Genomic DNA, 25,071 nt, shown 5'->3' on the forward strand with positions numbered 1-25,071 from the left:
TGTGGAAATTGCTTAGAAGACGCCCGTGAACATGCTGTTTAAAATCATGATTCTAATGATTTCTCGATCGTAGTGTTCGACATGTTAACCAGAAACATGTACTTCCTAACATGCAATTAGGTTAGATTTCCCATAAATACAAGTTCCATACAAATGATTGCACACTTGTTCATTTATTTAATAAAACGGATGTGATGAAATTTGCATAAAAAGTTTTGTCACAAGTTGAATCATCGCACAAATGTACCATGCGTCTCCATATGCTTATATGCTGCTGAACAGTTTTCAAAATCCCTACCTATCGTTTCCCCTTTGGAGGCCCATTTTTGCCCTAAAAAACTCTTATGGAGACTTTCAGATAGCGTAACAACTTAGATTATCGTAATAAGTTAGTTTTTTCACTTATCTGCTGAACATGCAATTATGCAAATATGCAAGTGACTTCAACGCCGTTAATGCGATGATTCCGTTCCTACTTTGCGAACAAATAATCTCGGAATTGTCCCAATCAATAATCAAACAACAAACGCTAGTAACCCGTAGATTTTAGAGCTCGAGAACGACAAATGCAACACATGAGCATCGCGAATACAAATTTACTGTCTACCAGTGAATCAAGGCTGTTCTCATTTTTTCTTGAAATAATAGTAACATTAACTTAGAGGAACATATACAAATAAATTATAGATATATTACTGCGTGGAAGAAATAGAAGATACATTTCTAAGATAAACTTCAAATAAACAATGTCGCATTTCCAAGCTAAGCTTTCCAATTTCCTTTTCCTTCCCGGTTTCAGTCTCGGACAAAGATTGACAAACGTTGTCAATTAACAAGAAAAATGACCTTACCTCTTTCCTTCGGCGACGACATTTCGCGACGTCTTCCTTACCTGTTAGCTACCCCTCGTTATTCCGGCGCTGACTGCTGATGGCGGTAAGCCCCGTGTCGCTCTCGATGTCGGGATTAAGACATGGCATAATTCATCAGGAATTTCTACACGAAATGGGTCGGAAAGGAAAAAGAAAACGGAACAAAACATATATTATAGTACCGTGTGATGATTAATTACGCATATGCACTTCTGCGTTGCAACCGCCGGCAGACGGCAGCCATGCGACACGAAGATGAAATATGGATTCAATTCGCAGAAAAGTGTTTTCATTAATGCACTTACTTTCACCGGAGGAAGCGAATTGGTGATGGTCAATCCGATGCTTCGAAGACCCACGATCGGGGGAAAGTCGGTTGTGTAGAGCCGTTGAAGACCGTGGGTCGTCAGAATGATTGGGACGTTGTGTCGGAGTCGTTCCTGTTCGTATTTGACCAACTGAGACATGTTGTTCAGGCCCAATCCGCTGTAGTTTGCTTCCGCTAGGACATCGGTTAGACACTGAACGTCGCCGAATCCAAGATTGACACCTTGACCGGCAAGGGGGTGCACTCGATGAGCAGCGTCACTGCGAAAAACGGTAAATCAAAAATTTTGAGTCGTTTTAAGTAACTAAATCCGTACCCAATCAAGCAAACGCCTTGACCAACATAAGTGCTGGTATGACCTAATCCAAGAGGAAATGCCGCACGGGACTTTTCAATTACGGCTTCTACGACGGGTGGTGCTTCCAAGCGTTGTCCCGTTGATGAAGAAATCAGCGAGTTGACGTTCTTCATGATGTCTTCGATGACATTATTCCTCGGGTACGATTTCGTCTGCAGATTACCAAATACATCAATTACATTTACTAATGTGAAATCATATTATACGCCGAACTTACAAACGCCTCATTGAGCGCGGCAACAAACGACTGATCATCCAGCTGTAGTAGCCGCTTCGCCTCCGCCACACTCGTTGACCACACCAGCGAGCTCATTTCGTCGTTTAATGGCAACAGGGCCACCGGTCCCGTCGGGAGGAATCGCTGCCATGCCGTAACATTGTTTGCAACAGCGCCACTGAGCTTCAGGGTTGCCACCACGCCCATCTGATCGTACGCCAGTGTGAAGTTATCCACACCCATCGTCCGTCGAACCAGAGAGTTGTATCCATCGGCGCCGACCTGGGAGGGAAATTGGGTGACAAATCCATAATGTTATAGTACCGATGCAGCCAGTTTTTCATTTAGAATATTTTGCTAAGAATTTTTGAACACACTTCGATATTTTGAAATGTCTATCAGAAAACCGACTCACTTCCCAAAATTCTCAACAGGAATTTGTTTTTTAAATCCAGAGTTAAAAAAATATTTTGCGTCATTTTTATATATTTTGCCGAGAATTCAGTAAGAGTTGCTGAAATACGGAAAATGTTCTACTAAAAATCAGCAACAAACAAAAAAAAAATGCCCAATATAACGAGATTAGTGTCTTAGGGTCTTATCGCAATCCTTCGTTTTTTTTTTTGTTATTGGCATTACATCCCCATACTGGGACAGAGCCGCCTCGCAGCTTAGTGTTCATTAAGCACTTCCACAGTTATTAACTGCGAGGTTTCTAAGCCATGTTACCATTTTTGCATTCGTATCATGAGGCTAACACGATGATACTTTTATGCCCAGGGAAGTCGAGAAAATTTCCAATCCGAAGATTGCCTAGACCGGCACCGGGAATCGAACCCAGCCACCATCAGCATGGACTTGCTTTGTAGCCGCGCGTCTTACCGCACGGCTAAGGAGGGCCCATCGCAATCCACAATGGTGCAATTCGAAGGTCTGGTGGGCAAAGAAACGGAACCACCATCAACAAGTCTTACATGCTCCTTGGTTTTGCGAATGACATCGACATCATTGGTGTAGATCGTAGAACAGTCTCAGTCAACATTTTGGCACAGAGAACAGACGTTCATCTTCATTCGCGTGCTTGTGTAAAAGTTTGTACTGATCATTTTGAGGTATGTCTTTATGCCCCCGTTGCGCGGTGCTAGTGTGCTGATGAATATGGTTAAAATTTGCCGTGTTTTACTTTTTCGCTAGTGTTCATTCCGAATCGCTCCTAGGCTCGCTCCTAGGTGGCAGCATTACATTGTTTATGTAGTGTATGCCAACGCCATCACTTAGTGAAAATGCGTTTTTATGTCGGGCAGCCTGCGTTGGCGGCGTTGAGGTGCGATTTAAATCTTTACACACGTTTTTATCGAAATTTTGTTCGAGGATCCATGTCTGTTCTCTGTGATTTTGGTACCTATAACTCTTGATATAGGTTATTATGGGTCTACCTCATTTGGAGAATTAAACATAAAAGTTACAGTTCAAATTTAGCAAATAACCCGGTCATAATAATGGCTAGTGCCATTAAGCAAATCCAATAAGACATCGATGAAAAATGCAACACCGAGCGGCAGCACAAACACTCACTTGAAACACGTGATTGTTGGTTCCCTATTTTAACCCCCCCCCCCCCTCGCACCAGGGTTGTAAATATTCGGCAGCACTGGATAAAGGTGATGTTTTTTTTATTTCATTTTTTAAATTTTTTTTTCCTTCCTTGAAATCAATCTCACATTCCCCAATTCCAATCAACAACTAGACCTGTGCGCCGCCGCCCAGTCAAAAATTATTCGGCGCGCCGCTGCATAAACATTTTTCACGCCGCCGAATTTTTTTAACCACACCGTTGGCTAATGAAGAGCTATTAAACCAGTAGGTGATTGGGTTTCGTACATTTTGTTAAAATATCATCTTTACTGGTAAGCTCATCCCACAGACAAACAAACGTAACACTGATGAAATTTTCATAGTACTAAACATCATTTCGTGCAACATGCACGCGAGATGGTGCAAAAGTAACTGGGCGATGAATTTTTCAGGAAACTGTTCTAGCTGTTACGTCTGTTTGTCTGTGCTCATCCTATCGGAAATACATATTTTCAGTCAAGTCCATATTACATCACAAGTAACCATGAAGCTATATTAGGATGCCGATGGAATGTATGGGAAAAAAATATCATCGAATTTCAAAAAAGCGACATTGCTCACAACTTTCATTACCCAAAAATATGACCCCGGGCAGCAGGGACTATGTTCAAGGGCTCAACGATCCCTCCCCAGGCCATCTGCGAGTTGTGGGGCTTGCCTAGGATGTGGTGGGGTTTGACAGTGGGCCCTGTTAAACCTCTATAAAAAGCTGCATGAATCCGCAAGTAGGCTCCGCCAAAGCGACCGTGTGCCGCTCAAAGCACACAAGCCCAAGTCCTGGTGTTAGGTGGGACGCTAAACAGCCCTGACACGACGGCCCTCCGACGAGACAGGAGGTTTGCGCAGGGCCAATAAGCCGCCTTTAAAAACAACTATTATGAACGACATAGAAGATAATACGACTCGATACAATCGGCAACGACCTAGGCGACGAATAAAGGATCACGATTGGAAGCTTGGAACATGGAACTGCAAGTCGCTAGGATTCGCAGGTTGCGACAGGATAATCTACGATGAATTACATCCCCGCAACTTCAATGTCGTAGCGCTGCAGGAAATCTGCAGGACAGGACAGAAAGTGTGGAAAAGCGGGCATCGAGCGGCTACCTTCTACCAAAGCTGTGGCACCACCAACGAGCTGGGAACCGGCTTCATAGTGCTGGGAAAGATGCGCCAACGCGTGATTGGGTGGCAGCCAATCAACGCAAGGATAAAAGCTGAGCAAGCTGAGGATAAAAGGCCGTTTCTTGAACTATAGCATCATCAACGTGCACTGCCCACACGAAGGGAGATCCGACCACGAGAAAAAAGCGTTCTATGCGCAGCTGGAGCAGACATATGATGGATGTGCACGACGGGACGTCAAACTCGTCATCGGTGACATGAACGCCCAGGTAGGAAGGGAGGAAATGTATAGACCGGTCATCGGACCGGATAGTCTGCATACCGTATCGAACGACAACGGCCAACGATGCATAAACTTTGCAGCCTCCCGCGGAATGGTAGTCCGAAACACTTTCTTCCCCCGCAAGAATATCCGCAAGGCCACATGGAATTCACCTAATCAAGTAACGGAAAACCAAATCGACCACGTTCTAATCGACGGTAAATTCTTCTCCGACATCACGAACGTCCGCACTAACCGCAGTGAATCCGACCACTACCTCGTTGCAGTATGCCTGTGCTCAAAACTCTCGACGGTGTACAACACGCGTCGAAGTCGGACGCCGCGGCTTAACATTGGGCGGCTACAAGACGGTAGACTAGCCCAAGGATACGCGCAGCAGCTGGAAGTGCCACTCCCAACGGAAGAGCAGCTAGGCGCAGCGTCTCTTGAAGATGGCTGGAGAAATATTCGATCCGCCATTGGTAGCACCGCAACCACTGCACTTGGCACGGTGCCCCCGGATCAGAGAAACGACTGGTATGTCGGCGAATGTGAGCAATTAGTAGAAGAGAAGAATGCAGCATGGGCGAGATTGCTGCAACACCGCACGAGACAGACAAAACTCGATTTTCCGGAGGAAAAAGAGCCAGCAAGAAGATCGAGATCGTGAAGAGACGTAGTAACTGTTTTGCGCTGATAACACACGAAAGTTCTATGAGAAGTTGAACCGTTCACGTAAGGGCCACGTGCCACAGCCTGATATGTGCGAGGACATAAACGGGATCCTTCTTACGAACGAGCGTGAGGTGATCCAAAGGTGGCGGCAGCACTACGAAGAACACCTGAATGGCGATGTGGCAGACGAAGATGGCGGTATGGTGATGGACCTAGGAGAACGCGCGCAGGACATAATTTTACCGGCTCCGGATCTCCAGGAAATCCAGGAGGAGATTGGCCGGCTGGAGAACAACAAAGCCCCTGGGGTTGACCAACTACCAGAAGAGCTATTTAAACACGGTGGTGAGGCACTGGCTAGAGCGCTGCACTGGGTCATTACCAAGATTTGGGAGGAGGAAGTTTTGCCGCAGGAGTGGATGGAAGGTGTCGTGTGTTCCATCTACAAAAAGGGCGATAAGCTAGATTGTAGCAACTACCGCGCAATCACATTGCTGAACGCCGCCTACAAGGTACTCTCCCAAATTTTATGCCGTCGACTAGCACCAACTGCAAGGGAGTTCGTGGGGCAGTACCAGGCGGGTTTTATGGGCGAACGCTCCACCACGGACCAAGTACTGCAGAAATGCCGCGAATACAACGTGCCCACACATCATCTATTCATCGACTTCAAAGCCGCATATGATACAATCGATCGGGACCAGCTATGGCAACTAATGCACGAACACGGTTTTCCGGATAAACTGACATGGTTGATCAAAGCGCCAAAGCGCTATTTGGTTTTGCCGACGATATAGATATTATGGCACGTAACTTTGAGAAGATGGAGGAAGCCTACATCAGATTGAAGAGGGAAGCTAAGCGGATCGGACTAGTCATCAACACGTCGAAGACAAAGTACATGATAGGAAGAGACGAGATTCAAGAGACGACAATGTTAGCCACCCACCGCAAGTTTGCATCGGTGGTGACGAAATCGAGGTGGTAGAAGAATTTGTGTACTTGGGCTCACTGGTGACTGCCGAAAATGATACCAGCAGAGAAATTCGGAGACGCATAGTGGCTGGAAATCGTACGTACTTTGGACTCCGCAAGACGCTCCGATCGAATAGAGTTCGCCGCCGTATTAAACTGACAATCTACAAAACGCTCATTAGACCGGTAGTCCTCTACGGACACGAGACCTGGACGATGCTCGTGGAGGACCAACGCGCACTTGGAGTTTTCGAAAGGAAAGTGCTGCGTACCATCTATGGTGGGGTGCAGATGGCGGACGGTACGTGGAGGAGGCGAATGAACCACGAGTTGCATCAGCTGCTGGGAGAACCATCCATCGTTCACACCGCGAAAATCAGACGAATGAGGTGGGCCGGGCACGTAGCCAGAATGTCGGACAGTAACCCGGTGAAAATGGTTCTCGACAACGATCCGACGGGCACAAGAAGGCGGGCAAGGTGGATCGATCAGGTGGAAGATGACTTGCGGACCCTCCGTAGACTGCGTGGTTGGCGACGTGTAGCCATGGACCGAGCCGAATGGAGAAGACTCTTATATACCGCACAGGCCACTTCGGCTTTAGTCTGAATAAATAAAATAAAATAATAAACTCGTCTTAGACAGTTGAAGACATTCCACTGAAAGAATTTACATATTTTTTCTGATTTTATTGATAACTGCAAAATATGGCTATGGCAGATCCGAGATCGTTCCGAAACTGTTGGCTAAAAAAAATAGAATCTACAATATCCAGCAAAGATTGACAGATTCGATCAGCAACAGTTCAGATAATTGTATAATTGTAAATCAACACAGTTGGTTTATACAAATATATGACAAATAAGTATTTTCAAAATCATGCCAAGTTATAATATGCCATATTATGCAATAAAGCGTTCGTGTGATATATGTTGCTATCTCGGTTTTATATAGAATAGGGACTTAAACCAAATGGCAAAAATGCCAAATAATATTTATTTAACATTCAATTCGACATAAGCGCAGAAAGGTAATAAATATGCCAAAAAACGCTAAATTGTAGTTCACCTTAAGCAAGGAATCAAGCTAATGTCGGATATTCGCACAGAAAAAGGAAAATCATAAAGTACACTAAACATCGTAAAGTGAAAACATCGAAAAATGTTAAGGGGTGCAGATTGAACTGTTCTCCCCTACATCATTTCATTAGGAGCAACAAATTCAAAGTAAGTGAGGAGCAAGTCCCTTAATTAAATAATCATTAACTACGAAAGATCAACCAAAAGAAATTCCATACATACAAATGGTTTCTGTATAATATTGATGAATAAAAACTCTAACGCAGCGTTATTGATTATCGAATTGAACATTACCGATCGAATCATTCACATCATGCACGTTGGGCTCAATAAAGACACCGCATACCATGCGCCTCCATCAGTTTCGAGACATGGCAATGTGATTACTTCAAACCGCAGTTAGGTTCTCTCGCAATTTGCTTCCCTCTCGAAACGATATCCTCCATCCAACTGCGAGAGTCCTAACTTCCCACCAGGTGATCGCGCTGCTGCTCCTCCATTCAGGTTTTCCACGGGCAAATTGTGCGAGCGCGAATCAGTTTCCGAGCAAATTTCCACCGATCAACATCGAACGTGCTACGTTAGTACGGCGGCGCATTTTCCGCCCCAGAAGAAGATCCGTGTGTGTGTCCGAGTGCGTTTCCCCATATCCCCATGCTTAATTGGAATCACTTGGAAAGCAACCACCCATAGCCATAAACTAATTAGCGCCAGCGCCGCCTATCTGGGGGAATCATCACCGATGTATCCCGGATCGAGATCGTCTGTGATCGCGGCGCGGTTCGCGAGATTTTAAGTGCGTTATTCGATCCAGCGGATGAGATCACGTGACGCCTTCTTCATGGTTTTTTTTATCGTTTATGGGGAAAAGAAGTGACCAAGAATTCGTCAGAATTGTCACCATCTAGCGGGAGTATGGTTGATGTCGCATATTCTGGTCGTTAGTCATCCTTCGGTCGTTGTTGAAGATCGCGTAGAATTGCGTTGATCGTTCCAAGTGTTCCCTCAAGAAGAAAAACGAGATTGTGGTCAGCGGCCAGCGGGAACTGGGAGAAGCGTGCATTGTTGTTTGTTTGAATTATTGAGAATAATGTTCTAATTTCACCCTTCCTCCGGTGTGCGGTCAATGTGTGAGGTGTGCGCGATGTGAGAATATCCAGTTCTGTGCCGATGGGTGGGTGGCTGGCGTCGCACAGTAAACTTCCTTGGAATGAAACTGGACAAAAACTAAGAGGTTCCTTTAGCTTGGTGTAAAACTAACATAAATATGGACCTGAAAATAATTCGAATGATTTGATAATTGGTCCAATCTATGTAATCCAAGATCTTCCTGAATTGTGGTTTTAAAAACTACAAAACAATCATTAAGGTTCCCCCAAACACACGCGATGCGACAGTCGCGACGCGATTCTATCGCTGGACGACAGCGATTCTGTCATCGTTGGTATGGAAGCGTAAATAGAACATTGCCTGCAGCGACCCAACGATAGAATCGCGTTGTCGCCGTCGCGGCGATGAAATCGCTTAGGTCTGGGGGAGCCTTTAGACAACAACATAAAAATAATTATTTGTAGGTCTTGCAACTGGTATTACGTGAAGCACAAGGATTACAACCTGGGAGTTAAATCCATCTAGTTGAAATATGTCTAAATTAAATTATTCTGCCGACTGAAATGTTGTTTTTTTTACTGGGATTAGGTTGACTTAAATCTCATTCCGTAATTATAAATGTTACATTCTAACTGTGAACAATCCAGTTCTCTCCAAAATAAAACCCCGATTTTAACCATCCTCCGACCGCCGTTCTTCGGCTCCGAATGAAAACCACAGTAAAGAGTGCAAGTGTTGACGTACTAAGCGTCGTATCGCAAGTGGCCCACAATGATGATGGTGGGAACACCACAGAGTGCAGAACGAGCGTGGAGAAAGAATTTCTGCGAACATGTGTTACATCAACTGGATTTCGGTCGGAACATTGCCATCCGTCATCGCCGAGTTATGGCGTCAAAGGTCCAACAGGCGAAAATCATGTCGATCGTGTTCGAGGCGCTAATGAAGATTAGATCGGCTCGCAAACGATCCACTAAAAGTGCAGTCGGTAGCAATGAAACGGCCATTGAACCGGTCTAACGAAGCGCCGCGGCAAGTCCTCTAATTATGCTCTCGCATCCAGACACACGCTGCTTTGGTGCAGTTAGAAGTTAGATCGACGGCAATAGCAAATATGTTGTTTGTGGGGCGAAATTCCTTACATGCGCGTCTTCCAATTAGAGAATCAGACCAGAACCAAGCGCCAGAGTGGCCAACTTGGATCGCCACTTGCGGTTGTGGTTTTTTGTTTATAAATTCCTGAACGGCGGCGTCTACTTTTCCAACCTTCCAGAATGGTACCGAACGGACTCGTGCGAAGCTGATGGACGCTGATGAAACGAAAAGCCGCAAAAAAAACATGCAGAGCCCGGATCGATGAGGGTCGTGGGTGGATGAATCAAAACAGGGGAAGCACACGTTCTAAATGAGAGATTTAAGATGTTTAGGAGTTATAACGAGCTTGACGTGATGCGGTGGCAATCCAGCAGCTGTATCATGCGCAACAAACACCGGATGCGTTGGTTGGTTTTTGGAGATTGTGTTTCCAAATGAAAACGATATCTGACCCGCAAATAAATGAGATGAACCAAACCAACGGAGGTGATTGGAGAAGGTCGCGTCATGTTAAAGCTAGACTGACTGGGAATTTGGGCAATGTATGTTGAGATAAAGCAGAAATAGCAATAGGATTTTTTTTTCATCTATAAGCAATTAGTCGTCCAGTCTGATTAAGGTTTTTTTAGTTGCGGTTAGAAGAAATGTAAGGCAGCGCATGGTGTTTTATTGTTGCTTCTCTTGGGAAAGAAATCAATTTCGATTACGATGAAAATCTGATTTGCCAATCTGCGAATGTTGAACTGAAACATTCCCAATGGAAATAGCAATGTCCTTTCTTGTACCTAGATGTCAGGATAAACTGAACAACGCAACAATCGATTGACCCTAATTGTAACAAAATAGGACAATGATTGTCTGTCACGCCCACGCATTTAGTAAATTACCAATTACGTAAGAAATTTTTCTGTTTTTTAACCAATAGAATTAACTGGCAGAAAAGATACATTTTGCGTTGGTCATAACAAATGCAACTTCATATTTTCATGATGACGCCATTTAGGAAGCTCGCTAAAAGAATTTTAAATGAGTTTTGGTTTTGATATTCAAAAGACAGTTATTGCAGATTTCCAAGAAAATTTGCCACGAAAACAGATTTCTCGTGTGCGGAAATCGACATAATCGCAATTTTCTGCTAAATTTTGTGTAGCAGAAGATATTGGGCGCTTCGATGATTAATTGTATAGAAGAACCTCAGAACCTATAGAATTGAACCTCACGAGCAATTGTGTTGAACTCAGAAAAAATTTAAATTGTTTGTATTGAATTGAATAATTAAAAGACAACTGTTCCAGTATGGGGTTGCTGCTCCGAGGTCCAGTGAAGTAGCCCATGATATCGTTGTAAAATCAGAAGAAAAAACTTTTGTTTGCTTAATCTTTTGTTGGTTGGTGTAGGGGAAGGACGGTCAATATGCGCCCCCTAAGCAAATCTTCGAGTTTAACGATGATAACAATCGAAAGTATGTACTTCCAATGTGTTAACCACTAATTTTACTTCCCAGTAAACCACATATCGTATATGAAATGATAAATTGTATCGCATATATTGCTATTTTCTTTCACATTCGTATATGACTGCTTATAAAGATGGCTAAAATATGAATATTATTGTATATGATACCAGTGTAAGCAATATTTACGATTGCGTTTATGGAAGTCATAAACCTATATAAACAATATCAGTTTTATCGGATCAAATCGGAAATATCGTTTATGTATACAAATATTGTCATACAAATCATATACCGATGTGCGTTGTACGTATATAGCTTCCACCTTTTGCGCGTTGAGCACTAAACCACTGAACCTTTCCGATTAAAATAATTTCAAAATTACTTACTTCACTCCATCCGATCAAAATTCCGATTATTGCCGGTGTACTTTTACACTGCCTACCAGTATCGCTCAATATCTGCACTAACAATCTAACGAACAACTAAAATGTATTTGAGTTGTAAACACAGTTCGAGAGTAAACACGATGAGAGACTGATGTTGACATTTCATAATCGTTTATACGTGGGTTGAATCGTTTGGAATGATGCACAATCGTTATTATGTACGAACATTATCAGGATAATCATAAGTTGTTATCATATGCGAATCAAGCCACATTTGTACGCACAACAACAAGGCATCCGAATCGTATCAATGTAGTTCGTATCGTACACTGAAGCTCTTGTCAATAATAAATCGCCATCTAGATTATGATTGGCAAAATTTTGCTGCTTTTCAAGAGTTGCTGAGTAGCGCAAGGGTAGAGAATCAGCCTTTAGTTCCAGAGGTCAAATGTTCGAGACAAGGTTGTTACCATTTATTTTTCCAAATATTCACTAAGTCGTATAAATGTCCATGAAAACTCGAAAAAGTCGTTATTTAGCCCGTATATGGCCTCCACTTTAGTAGGTATATAGCGATTCGGTGCATTATATAGATAATATCTTATGTGTATATGATGACCTATATCAATGGCAATAGGTATAAAAATGTTGACTGGGTTACCATCTATAATACGGAATACAAATTTGAGCTTGAGCTTGAGCTTGAGCTTGATTGACTGCTCGTAGTTGCTACTCCATTATGACCAGATCAGCTGTTCCTGCACAGGGAACCAACAGATGTTTGCTTGGGACTAGCACACATCTTCAATGTACAAGTACTGGTGATCTCATTTGTTAGGTCATACTGGCGCCTGCCACGTCAGAATGCAAGTCAATGTAGGGAAGGGGAGGAAATGATGATGCAATCACTCGCCCACTGCAAGCCGAATATACCTCTGCACTTGCCACGAGTTCATGCGGAATTTGTTGGAATTTCTGGGTTAGGTTGGAGAGGCAGAGGTCCGTTTTGGTTAACGAGCTGCCAATGTGATAGATAGGAGAAGGTAACTGATGGAATTTCTAATTGGATGTAGGAAACGAGCTCTATAAGTTCATTTCCAATTCTAGCAGATTACTGTTAGAATACTCAAATTGAAGGTATAGGAATAGTAATGGAAACGGTATGGAAGTCCATTTCCAGTTCTAGCGATTGCTAGAACATGAGAAATAAAGGGAAAGATACAAAGTAGGAGAATGGAACGGACCTGGGATTGAATTCACGACCTCCTGCGTATGAGGCAGAAGCAGTAGCCATATGACTACCAAGCCCGCTTCGAAACAAGAGAGACCACGCACTGAACTGATTAATTTTATTACCGGTCGCGCAATGCAGAACACAATAATTCGGCCGACCGCGCGATCGTTCTGCTGTCCGAAACATGAGAGATCACGCACTGAACTGATTAATTTTATTACCGGCCGCGCAAGTTAGAACACAATAATTCGGCAGACCGCGCGATCGTTCTGCTGTCCGAAACATGAGAGATCACGCACTGAACTAATTATTTTTATTACCGGCCGCGCAATGCAGAACACAATAATTCGGCCGACCGCGCGATCGTTCTGCTGTTCGAAACAAGAGAGATCACGCACTGAACTGATTATTTTTATTACCGGCCGCGCAATGCAGAACACAATAATTCGGCCGACCGCGCGATCGTTCTGCTGTCCGAAACATGAGAGATCACGCACTGAACTGATTATTTTTATTACCGGCCGCGCAATGCAGAACACAATAATTCAGCCGACCGCGCGATCGTTCTGCTGTCCGAAACATGAGAGATCACGCACTGTACTCCTTACCATCTATAATACGGAATACAAATTTGGACGAAAAACCTATTATATTCCGAGAAAACGATTTTATTTTGAAGCGCTGCATTTTCGTGCAAATTCAAACCATGCGGGTTGAAACGCGCCACCCCGAAGCTAAAACGCTCCAGCCTAAAAATGTAAACAAACAGCAAACTGTCAGTTCAGAAGAATCTTGTATCAATTTATGAAAAGTCCTATTCTCGTTTCCACTGCAATGAAAGCTTATGAAATGTTAATTTTTTTTTTTGCTACATTTTCGTTTAACTAGTTAATGTGTGCATTCAAGATAAGTTTATTCTTTAATTTATTTGGTGGGCGCATGTGACCTTGTGCATTACGGAGCCAAATCACGATTTTCTGTGCACGGTACATGTATCAGGCTTCCAAGACATTCCTGGAGTGAGATCTTAAGGTCCACATGAGTAACCAACGATCTATCGGACTACTTCGAATGTGATAAATGCCCTTTGCGATACGTAGAATAGGTTCACATCATAGGTTCTTGATAGTCCAAGAAATCTCTGGATTAAGGCCACATGGTCTATGAGAGCAACAAAAAATCGATCGGACTGTTTTAAACATGGTACAAAGAATAGAATGCATAGGTTCTTGGCCATCAAAGATATCCATTAAATAGGCCTTTAGGTCTACATGTGTAACCAAAGGTTACTTGAATTGTTTCAAATATGGAGCATGCCCTTTGTGATCCATAGGATAGAATGTGTTCACATAATATGTTCTTGGCCGTCCAAGAAATCCCCAAAATAAGACCCTTAGATCTACATGCGTAACCATAGATCAATTGGATTGATTCAAATATGGTACATGCCCTTTGTGATGCATAGAATAGAACGCGTTTCAAGCATAAGCCCTTGGGTCTACATGCGTAACCATAGATCAAATGGATTGTTTCAAAACTGGCACATGCCCTTTATGATACATAGAATAGAACGCGTTCCCAGCATAGGTTTTTGGTCGACCAAGAAATACCTGGAATAAGGCCTTAAGTCTACATGCGTAACCAAAGGTTACTTGGATTGTTTCAAATATGGAACATGCCCTTTGTGATGTATAGAATAGAATGTGTCCAAAGCATGAATTCTTGGTTGTCCGAAAAATCCCTGGAATAAGGCCTTTAGATACATAAGTAACCATAGAGCAATTGCCTATGCACCACAAAGGGCAATTCTCTTTTGTTTTGTAGTAGATCTTTAGGCCTTGCTCTAGGTATGTCTTGGATAACCGACAGCCTATGCCATAGATACATCATATTCTACAATTAAAATTGGCCATGTACCACATTTAAAATCGATCGATTTATCTTCGGTTACTCGTGCAGACCTGTGCGCCAATCTCAAGGGATTTCTTAGATGATCACGAACGTCTGCCGCTGACTTATTCTATTCTACACATCCAAAAGGGCATGCACCACCTTTAAAATAGTCCGATAAATCTTTGACGCGTCTAGATCTTAAGACCTAGCTCCAGGGGCTCCAGAATCTCTCACGATGGCTCATTCTATTCTATCCATCAAAAAGGACATGTGCTATAATTTAAACAGTACGACTGAACTTAAGTCACGCGTGTAGATCTGAGGACCTAACTCCAGGGGTTTCTTGGATGACCGAAAACCTCTTCCGTTGACTTTTTCCATTCTTCACATCCAAAAGGGCATGTACCACATTTAAAACAGTCCTACTGATCTTTAGTTACGCGTGTAGATCTGAGGACCTAACTCCAGGGATTTCTTGGATGACCGAAAACTTCTGCCGTTGACTTATTCTATTCTACACATCCAAAAGGGCATGTATCACATTTAAAACAGTTCGATACATCTTTAGTGTCGCGTGTAGATCTTAAGGCCTAACTCCAGGAATTTCTTGAATGACCCAGAATCTCTTACGTAGGCTCATTCTATTCTACAGATCCATAATTGAAACAGTCCGATTGATCTTTAGCTACGCTTGTAGATCTTTAGCCCTTAGTCCAGGGATTTCTTGGATGTCCAAAAATCTATGCTAAAAAAACTCTATTCTGAGTAGTCTCCTCCTCACTTCTCAATAATCATTATTTTTTCTCGCTTCTCCCATCTCACTCCTCAGTTCTCATATCGCAAATCTCAGCTTACAATTCATGATTGATTGTAAAACTATTGAGGGCTTTTTAGTGGAATTCTCAATTCCTACTTCTCACTTCTCACAACTCATAACTTCTCACTCATCACTTTTAACTTTTATTTTCTCACTTTTCAATTCTTAGGGTAAAATGCCCAATAGTGGACCCCCTAGTAGCGGAACTTTGCTCTTCCTGTCATAAGGCTTAGAAATTTTCAACATATTAACTCTGCTTGATATCTAACAACAAGCTCTGCATCCCCTCTTCACGATACATACATAAAACACCCAAATACACGACGTTATTCGTTGAAATTAACATTTTAATGTCTAACTGAATGCGCCCTATAGTAGACCCCCTGGGGGTCCATAATAGGAAATTGCTTCCCTATAGTCGACACTTCATTTGATTTTCATGTCCCGTTTCGGGACGTTCTTCTTCCCTATTATGGACCCCCAAAAATATTCCTATAATGGACACCCTCGTGTTTATTTTTTATAGAATTGAAAAAAATCATCTAATTTGACTTTCCATAGCATTTCCAACGCATGTAATCAAATCATAGGACTGTAAGGTAGGTTCTCCCGATAGAATTTCATAGCAAAATGTTGACATTGTGCAGAAATAATGCAAAAATGGCTGGAGGGTCCACTATTGGTTGGGGGTCCACTATTGGTCACTTTACCATACTTTTTTAAAAATTTCAATTGATAATTATTTTAAAATAAATTATTATTGGCACACACCATTCTCAAACTATGACATCCATAGTTAAGCACATCAGATGGGCGCGTTTTATCCTGCATGAGCCCAGGTTTTATTAAAATGTGTGTTTTTGTATAAAAAATGTATTAAAGGTAACTTTTTAGTAACTTGGCACAATCTTTACTAATTTGTTTTAATCATCGAGTACTGTGATCTATTCCGAAGGTGCGTCGATGACAACATGAACTCTTTTGCAGCACAGTTCCGACTTATTTGGTTACAGTAATTTTTATGCGACTTGATTTGACCATATATAGGTTTTAAAAATTCGTTTATGACAAGTGTGCTGCTTGGACTACCAGCTAGAGTTTCCATTTCCCGGCCATTTTCGTTGTCCCGGGATTCGGGATGAACACGTTCGTATATCCCGGGAAATCCCAGGATCCCGGGATTTTTCGATGTTTCCTTAGAAAACTTATTTTTTGATTTAAAAACGATTTTATTCAATGTTCAGGGGTAAAGTTCGTATTTTTTAAAACTCTAAAACAATATTTGATGCAATAATCGTTCAACTGGGTGTTTTGCATCTTCAAAATAGAAGTTTAATATTCTCAGATGATTTACTATGGAAAACTAAGACTCTGTATGAAATTTAATGATTGGTAAATTCGGTGACCTTCTCGAATTCCAATTAAATGCACGATTTAAACGCGATTCTGAATATTTGAAGGCAATGCAATCAATTATCGATAAATCAACTAGTACTCGATAACGATAACATTAAATCAATGCTCACTTTATCGTCAACGAAACATCATCGTACAACCATTATCGTTATCGAAGTTGGCGTTCAATTAACGACGATAATTCATCGATTAACATCCCTGGAACAGATTATGGTCAAGGAAGATTTCAGATCTTAAACATATTGTGGAAGGATTATCTACAGAAACGTAATCGCAGTCCGGGATCCATGGATCGGGCGCATAAGTCTCGTGGTATCGTGAGATCATGCATTGGCTGAGAAAGTCACGGGTAGCGCCGTACAGAATTTAGTGGGAGGTTGAAGAGTTGATCAGTAGGAGTCCAAGCGAAGCTTTGGTCAGGAGTAGGGATCCTATAATGAGAGATATGCGAAAGCGGCCATTGTAAGCCAATCGAGCATTGAGAATTGTCAAAACGTGAGCCAAATGAACGTTGTTATTGTTGCAGATTGAGAGGTATTGAGATAGATTTTAAGAAAAGTTTCATCGAATAAACAATTTGTTTTACTTTCGCGAATAGAAGTAATATAGTTTATGTATCGTGTTTCGCCTGTTTGTATTGAACTTTTATTTTAGTGATAATGCTTATTTAAACACTGTTAGTGGGCAGACAAACATAATCGAAATTGTTATCAAATGCAAAGTCATATACAAGCTTCAACATTTTGCGCTGCGGCAAGTGCTGGAAGCGTTTGCTAACAAAAGTAACAGCGTTGCTAAATCGTCTGGAAAAGTATTTGCATATCTCTCATTATAGGATCCCTAGTCAGGAGCTGGTCAGCAGCAAAAAAATAATTAGGTAGAGCATCGGGGTCGGACCACTTATACTTGCGCATGTGCTAGAAAGTTTGTTGTACGAACGTCGATTGGAAGGACAAGAATTGGATCAAGAATTGTTTTGGAGGCATGAAGCTCAGGAAGACTAACTCAATGTTGGGCGGCGCGAGGAGATTAGCAAGCCAAATATCAGCTAGTATACACAACCTCGCTGTAGACGGAAGATGGGTAGGAAGCAGGCGTCAAATAGATGTAGCTGATCTTGTACTGTAGATACTTGTCGTTTAATTAATAGAGAGCTGTAGCTGCTGGGAAAAGTATCAGTCAGTAGCCCTCCATTGAGTGGTATAGGGGAATCTAATTTTTTTGTGAAGTGTTTTAATAATAATCTCCGATGTTTTCATGTCTGTTCCTCTCTTACTAATTTAATCATAAGATGATATCGACTGTGCATCACAAAGAACCTGAGCTCCGTATACATACTACCAAATAAACGAACTTGGAAAAAAATCGTGTCATGATTAGAGTTTATCACCTAAGTTAAGTTTCGTTTTCAAAACAAATAACTTTTGTAAGAAGAAAAATTACACTGTTTGCGAACCGGAAATGCAACAGTATTTTTTGGTCCGGGTATCCCGGGATTTTCGGGTTTTAAAAACTAATATCCCGGGAATCGGGAAATCCCGAATTTTACTAAATCCCGGGATTTTTGTCCCGGGATGTCCCGGGATGGAAACTCTACTACCAGCATCATCCGGCAACACCGGAGGAAATCGAAGACCAGCTGCATCCAAGAAGCGCTGTCTACATCAATTACGCTCATTTGAAACATATCCCTAGATTTTTACTCATCATCATCGTAAACTCCAACGAGTTCAAGAGAAAAACTGCTGTATCGAAGCTTTTACTTATCGTAGCGCATCGTCAGATTCAATCAGTATGCAGCATTTGATTTTCGTGAAAACAATATAACAATTTTTCGCACCATCAATTGTGCCGAAGTTTATCGCACTGTAATTTATCCGGATTAAATGGATAGTGGAGAGAATTGGTGTCCCATGAATGAGTGTGAAATCCAAATTCTGAATGAACTTTGACCTAAAAAAATACAGTATCGTAAATCCAAACACGAGGTATCACGTCGATTCTAATGTACGTCAATTCATTACTAAACAAAACTGTTTACCTTTTCTGAATAGGGGAACTAGGTTTAAAATGCATCAGTCAACTAATACGAGCCATTGCATTTTCTGGGTTAATATTGTAGGGTGCTATCAATGCGATACACCGCGCGGCTGTTGTAATGTTTCCAAAAGCGCATTTGCACAAGATTCCACGCGGCAGCAAAAAACGCGGTGCGTCGTTTCTTCTTGAGAACGCCGCGTGTACTTTTGGGCAAATGCGTTAATAGGCTAAATTAAGTTACAAAACCGATGGCAGCTGACGCCTAAACATGTTTTTAGATCATCAAATTATCAAGACATCTGTAATAAACTTTTTAAAAATAAATTTGTTTTTTTCCGCCTTTTGATCAAATTTAAGTTTCCGTTCCCTTAAGGATTTTTCACCAGATAAAAACATTTTTTCAATAATCTTTCCACATATCAAATCAAATCGCATTACTGTAACCAAATAAGTCGGAACTGTGCTGCTATAGAGTTCATGTTGTCATCGACGCACCTTCGGAACCGATCACAGTACTCGATGATAGTTAAGCCGGGAATGCTGATACTGAATAGCCGAGGAGCCCACACCGCCACCACCGGATAGTGATCCGGACTAAGCCGCTGGTAGACGATTAGGTGTCAGATGTTGGCGTTTATATTGGTTATGTACAGATCGATGACTGCATGGACTCCGAACCGTTTCGTCCGAGGAGTTGAGGAATTCGGGCTAAGAATCGTGTAGTGGCCTTCCTCCATGTCGTTGCTCCAGATGCTGCCGTTTCAATCGCCGCGACTGATACCCCAGGCTTGATACTTAGCATACAGGTCGACGGAAATTATGTACTGACTTTGTCTCCACGTTAGCTTGACGATGTCACTACAAAGAGCGCCCGATGATCCATCGCCGTATTTGGCCTAAGATGGGCAGTACGCAGCGATGAGGATGATTGTGCCGACAGAAGGAGTAGCTTCGACACCGATGGCCTCGGTGACACTCAGCTGGAAGCTTGACAGTAGGTGACGGTTCCATACCAAATTTTCAAAACGACTTATCTGCTTTTGTCGAATCTGAGAGCACGCAAACCAACACCATCAACAGTCTCAGATTCGACAAATCGACGTTTGAATCTTTGTTTACAAAAGCAGATAAGTCTTTTTGAAATTTTGGTATTGAGTTGATGTTGTAGCGAAGAGAGATGGCCACACCACCTCCCCAGGTCGGCCAGTGCGGAATGTTGACATTCACCTCCGGTTTTAGATGCGTTTTGCTTTTGAGCGAGCGTTCCAGTTGACCAGGCCCACCCTAGCAGCCATTTTCAATTATGAACATGCCAATAGTGAAGACCTGGTCGAAACGGGTTTCACATCTACGCAGCCGAGTGGCGAACTGCGAAAAGATCGGCATCAGTCGGAGTGTAGAGCGGAGCAGACTCTTCCGGTGGGACAGTGGGAGGATGGAGCCGATGGTGCTGGATCTTGAACCGACGCAGCTGCTACTGCTAGTCGTTTGTGCGGTTATAACGATGGAAGGATTAGAATCGCTTGACAGGGAGCCGCGATGGCTGGATAGTTCTCCTCGTTGAGTGCAGGAACACGGTTCTCTTCGGTCCTAGTGGAAGCCTTCGTCTGGTTTTCTAGGAACTCCGCCCGATGTTTGTCGCAACAGTTGACGCGCTTCGGATCAGCCACCTCAATTTAGTGCAGCACCACTGGCTTCAATCCGCCGCTCTCGAGTTCCGCAATTAGATCTTCTTGCTTCATATGGCGAAGTCCTCGCAGTAAAGCCTTGAGCGACTTTGTACCGAGGAGGTCATGAGAATAAAAATCATACTTGTGGACCTCGAGGAGCTTCGCGATCAGATGGCGTATTTTAGAGCGTAAATCAGGCGGGTCACTTTTCATAAACACAGGCGGGCACTTCTCTTTCCACTCTGGTTGTACCTGCGGCAGCTGCGATTGCTGATTCATTCTCTTTTTAAATATCCGGCGGGTTCCCGGTGTCATCGATTGGTAACGACTAATATACGTTACGACTAATAAAGATGCTCCAAGTGCAGTGCGCGTTGGCACCTTTCCAGCGACCGAGTCACTCATGACGGGTCCGGAAGGAAATAACTCTCACGCGACGAAGAGAAAACGTAAACACAGCGAGCGAACAAGAAAAAAAAACACTTTACCAAAATGCGCGAACAAAAAGCACGTCCGTACGCTGTGTCACAAACTAGAATGAAAACTACTGTCAAAAATCGTCAGCACATGCGAATCGATTACAGAAGAAATTTTTGACGTAGCCTGTCTTTGCCTGTGCCTGTCTTTTTGCCTTTCTCGTACAACTAAGTTGTACCGAAAGGCTATCATTTCACTCCGAAAACGAACTTTTTAAAAAAGCCTTTAAGACTTATAGTATTATATACCAATCGACTCAGCTCGACAAGCTGAGCACATGTCTGTCTGTCCGTGTGTATGTATGTGTGTGTATGTGTGTGTATGTGTGTGCACAAAAGCTATAAAAAACATTAGACAACTTTTCGTATAGTAATCCTTAACCGATTTTCTCGCAACAAGTTTCATTCGACAGGGGACAAAGCCTTGTTGATTACTATTAAATTAATAAAATAACGATCGGTCATTGCGTTTAAAGGTTATGAAGAAAATGGTACATCGGACCTTATAAGCCCCGTATAAGGTTGGTGTCTTAACTAAATGCGAGAAAGGCACCACCAAGGCTAGGTGGATTAATCTGGGTTTTTATATTGAGGTACACTAACTCAGCCGTTTCTCGGTGAATTTCCAATATTTTTGGACCATTTGATCAAGGATGAGTCGACGCTTCATTGTATTGTTCTAAAAAAAAGATTTTCAACTATTTACTACAGAAAATTGTCAAATAGTTTAGAAATAGTAAAACAACCAATCCCGAACATGTATCGCAAGCACATACATCAAAAACAAGCAACCTGCGGGTTTGGATCTAATCCTCAGTTCGAACGAATATTTCACGCAGAGCGGACACAGCTGCTCGAAGGCGATGGTAGCATTATCAACGGAAAACCATCGCATTAGTGGTGGTCGCCGGCGTCGGTGGTCGTCACTAACCTCAAGGAACCAGCAGTTATTGTTTAGAAAGGGTTGATTACAAAAATGGCGTCTGTTGCGATTCCGCGCGATGCTGATAATTTATTCCAAATGGTGGCGTCTTGCCGAATAGTCATCGAGTGACCGTTGAACAATAACAGCGCGAAGTGAAATTTCAACGCAAGGTTTCGACAAGCTTTTGGATACAGTAAGTTAGGCCGATACAAATATTAAATTTATTTTATGTCCGACAGCTCTTGAAATGAACGAGGGGGATGATAAAAAAATAACAAGGAAACAAAAAAAAGTCCAAAAATGCAATTATTCCATGGAAAATTTAAAATTTTAATGGAAAATGATAACAAAAAATGTTTAGAAAAAAACAAAAAATATGAATATTTGTACATATTTATCCAGTAGCGAATTTAGGACAAAATTTATATAATTAGAAAAGTACTGGAACTTATTTTTGTAGAAATTTCTGTTTTTCTTTTTGGAAAGGGCTGGTTTTGTTGATAAACTCTAAGTAAACTGTTGAATCCATAACACCAAAGTCTGCTAGAATTATAAGCTTTGGTTAAGTCAAGTATGAAACTCAAGCTGGTTGAATCAATAGAGGCAATGATCAGATGTACTTCTGAAAACACAGATGTGTTGTTTGAACACAGTTGTTTCATGACGTTCTTGCATAGGCTCGGAATTACAGACTTTCCGGAAATTGCAGACCACTTTACGGTATACTTAGGTGACGTCTGAAGTAGAATCGCTGAAGCACGCCATACCAGCATGTCCACGATCCTAAAGTTATTGGAATGCCATGCTACTTGTTAGCAGCATAGATACGACCTCGAACAAACCCGTAGAGAGGATGCAATGGCTCATGGATGACGATTGCTGCCTGGGCGCTTCCCGACCCCCACACGATCTGAGATGTCTTCTCAGGCGTGTGATTGCAGATTTTCGTTTACCTTACTCCAAGCAAAGGTACGGTACACTGAAAATAACCCTGCTTTTTGAGAGTTATAGTTCCAATTGATTTATGAAAAAAAAACATTCTTCCAAACAGTTTCAAAATAAATCTTTCCCCTGTCATAAGACGAGTTTAAACAATCCCATTGAATTCCACCACTTAATTGTATCCTGACAGATACGTATTTCGACCTCAACAGTAAGGCCGTCTTCAGTGTCTTGTACTTGACTCGACTTCGACGTCGAGTCAAGTACAAGACACTGAAGACGGCCTTACTGTTGAGGTCGAAATACGTATCTGTCAGGATACAATTAAGTGGTGGAATTCAATGGGATTGTTTAAACTCGTCTTATGACAGGTGAAAACATTCCACTAAAAAGCTCAAAATAATTTTCTTATCAATAAATCTTTGTAAAAATAGCTAAATAAAAATAATACAATACATAGGCTATGTTGGTTTCCTTCTCAGCCTCATACATGTGGTATTTGTAAAGTGGGATGGATTCCAGCGCTTGCTTGCCGATTTCGTCTCCGCTCTTACGTGGCAGGCCTACGTCACACTGTGGAGTTGCTGTTGATATCGGATTTCGATGGCGTAGTCGATGGGACTCAACATTCAGAATCCAGTTGTGAGGCCACCAGGTCCGAGCTGTGAAACGTTGACATCGGTTGATGAATACTTACAAATCTATGTGGTCTCTGCTAATACGCACCAAGTATCACTGGCGTATAACATTACAGATTCCACGTTAGAGTTGAGTATTCGGGATAAGGTGCATGGCCGGCTACCATGGAGTTGGAGTTGTTCACATCCAATGATTCGGTGTTGTTGATATTGATCGGGGGAGCGTTCAACCAGGACATTCAATTTACTCCACTGTTGGGTTAGTACTGCAGTATCGTCATCTAGGTCGAGGTAGTACGATTGCTCTATAGTGGTGGGCTGCTAGAGCGACCCCTGATGTCGTCGATTACTATGAGCAACAGCAATACATCCAGCCTTGCCTCACTTTAGCGATGTCTAGACCTCCCTTGCTTCTAGAGACGCCCCTCAGCGTGATTCAGACGATCGAAGGATTTTCCGTGGCCAATCAGAACCAAATGGAGGGACTCTTCAAATACATTGACTACTCCAGAATGATGCAAAGCATGACAGTATGGTTTTCACATGATCATTCGCCACACAATCTTGCCTGCTGCCGTCGGAGAATTGTCAACATTTCCCCATATCTGAATTAGAATAAGTCGTCAAAACTCGAAGATAATGTTGAAAGTGGTTGAACAAACGTTTCACCTGATCAGTTGGTGAATGACATGTCGCGTCTTTCTCTAGCACCCATGGATTTGTCCTTGCTCCTATCAGGCGGCGTGAAATATTGTAGAGTAGGCGATTATCGCCGGTTGTTGACAGGGGAGTCTGCAGCCAACAGCGTTTGACTTACTTCTCTAGAACCGCTTTTAGTTGTGAGGACTAGTATTTGGCTGTTCTGGAAATGGATCACCTGAAAAGACGGTGCCTTCTTGAGTCCGTAATGAACGCTAGCGATGACATCGTGTTGGACTATCATCTTTTAAATGGGCAAGATCCGACCACATATTTCCAGAATTCAGCGGCAGGAGAATTCACTCGGGTGTCGATTCACCATAGATCGAAGATCCAGCTGTGAAGAGATCGTTCGTTGAAGAATATGGAACTCAGATAGTGGATGTTCTGGAAGGTGGCAGCGTAAAATAGAAGTGGGCAACGAAGAATACTTTTATCGAAACCGGCGACATCAACTTGAATGCGCACTCAGTGAATAAAATAGGTTATAAATGTAACCCAACTGGAGATTGCGAAGCGAATAGAATTAAAGGCTGAGCAACGGGAAGCATCAGATGAGTAAAGTACGAGTCCCGTCTACGGTATGTATCTCTGTAAGTGAGAGTCGGGCGTTGCTGCAGACAGGACAGGCTGGTGTGGATGGACATCCTGGCCGATGAAGAAAAGATGGCTGCAACAACCGAAGATTATCGCCTCAATAACTCACTGACTTAAAAAGCTGTAATGCTGGTTCGATGACTTCGAACAG

At 42.5% G+C, this 25,071-nt stretch overlaps 2 protein-coding genes across 2 annotated transcripts in view; one reads left to right on the top strand and one right to left on the bottom strand.

The window, feature by feature from the left end:
• Positions 1–658: 658 nt before the first annotated feature.
• Positions 659–25,071, bottom strand: part of LOC134207741 (ubiquinone biosynthesis monooxygenase COQ6, mitochondrial) — an 83,243-nt gene continuing 58,830 nt past the window's right edge. The window contains exons 4-7 of the mRNA XM_062683603.1: positions 1,776–2,057; positions 1,517–1,710; positions 1,178–1,460; positions 659–996 (exon numbers count right to left, since the gene is read on the bottom strand). Coding sequence (XP_062539587.1) covers positions 967–996; positions 1,178–1,460; positions 1,517–1,710; positions 1,776–2,057 — 789 coding nt within the window. The 3' untranslated portion in view covers positions 659–966. The remainder of the gene's footprint in view (positions 997–1,177; positions 1,461–1,516; positions 1,711–1,775; positions 2,058–25,071) is intronic.
• Positions 8,079–25,071, top strand: part of LOC134207739 (transient receptor potential channel pyrexia) — a 36,286-nt gene continuing 19,293 nt past the window's right edge. Inside the window, exon 1 of the mRNA XM_062683599.1 lies at positions 8,079–8,106. The gene's annotated coding sequence lies outside the window, so the exon portion shown is untranslated. The remainder of the gene's footprint in view (positions 8,107–25,071) is intronic.

This window comes from Armigeres subalbatus, chromosome 1, assembly GCF_024139115.2.
Source record: "Armigeres subalbatus isolate Guangzhou_Male chromosome 1, GZ_Asu_2, whole genome shotgun sequence".
In the NCBI taxonomy this organism is placed as follows: domain Eukaryota; kingdom Metazoa; phylum Arthropoda; class Insecta; order Diptera; family Culicidae; genus Armigeres; species Armigeres subalbatus.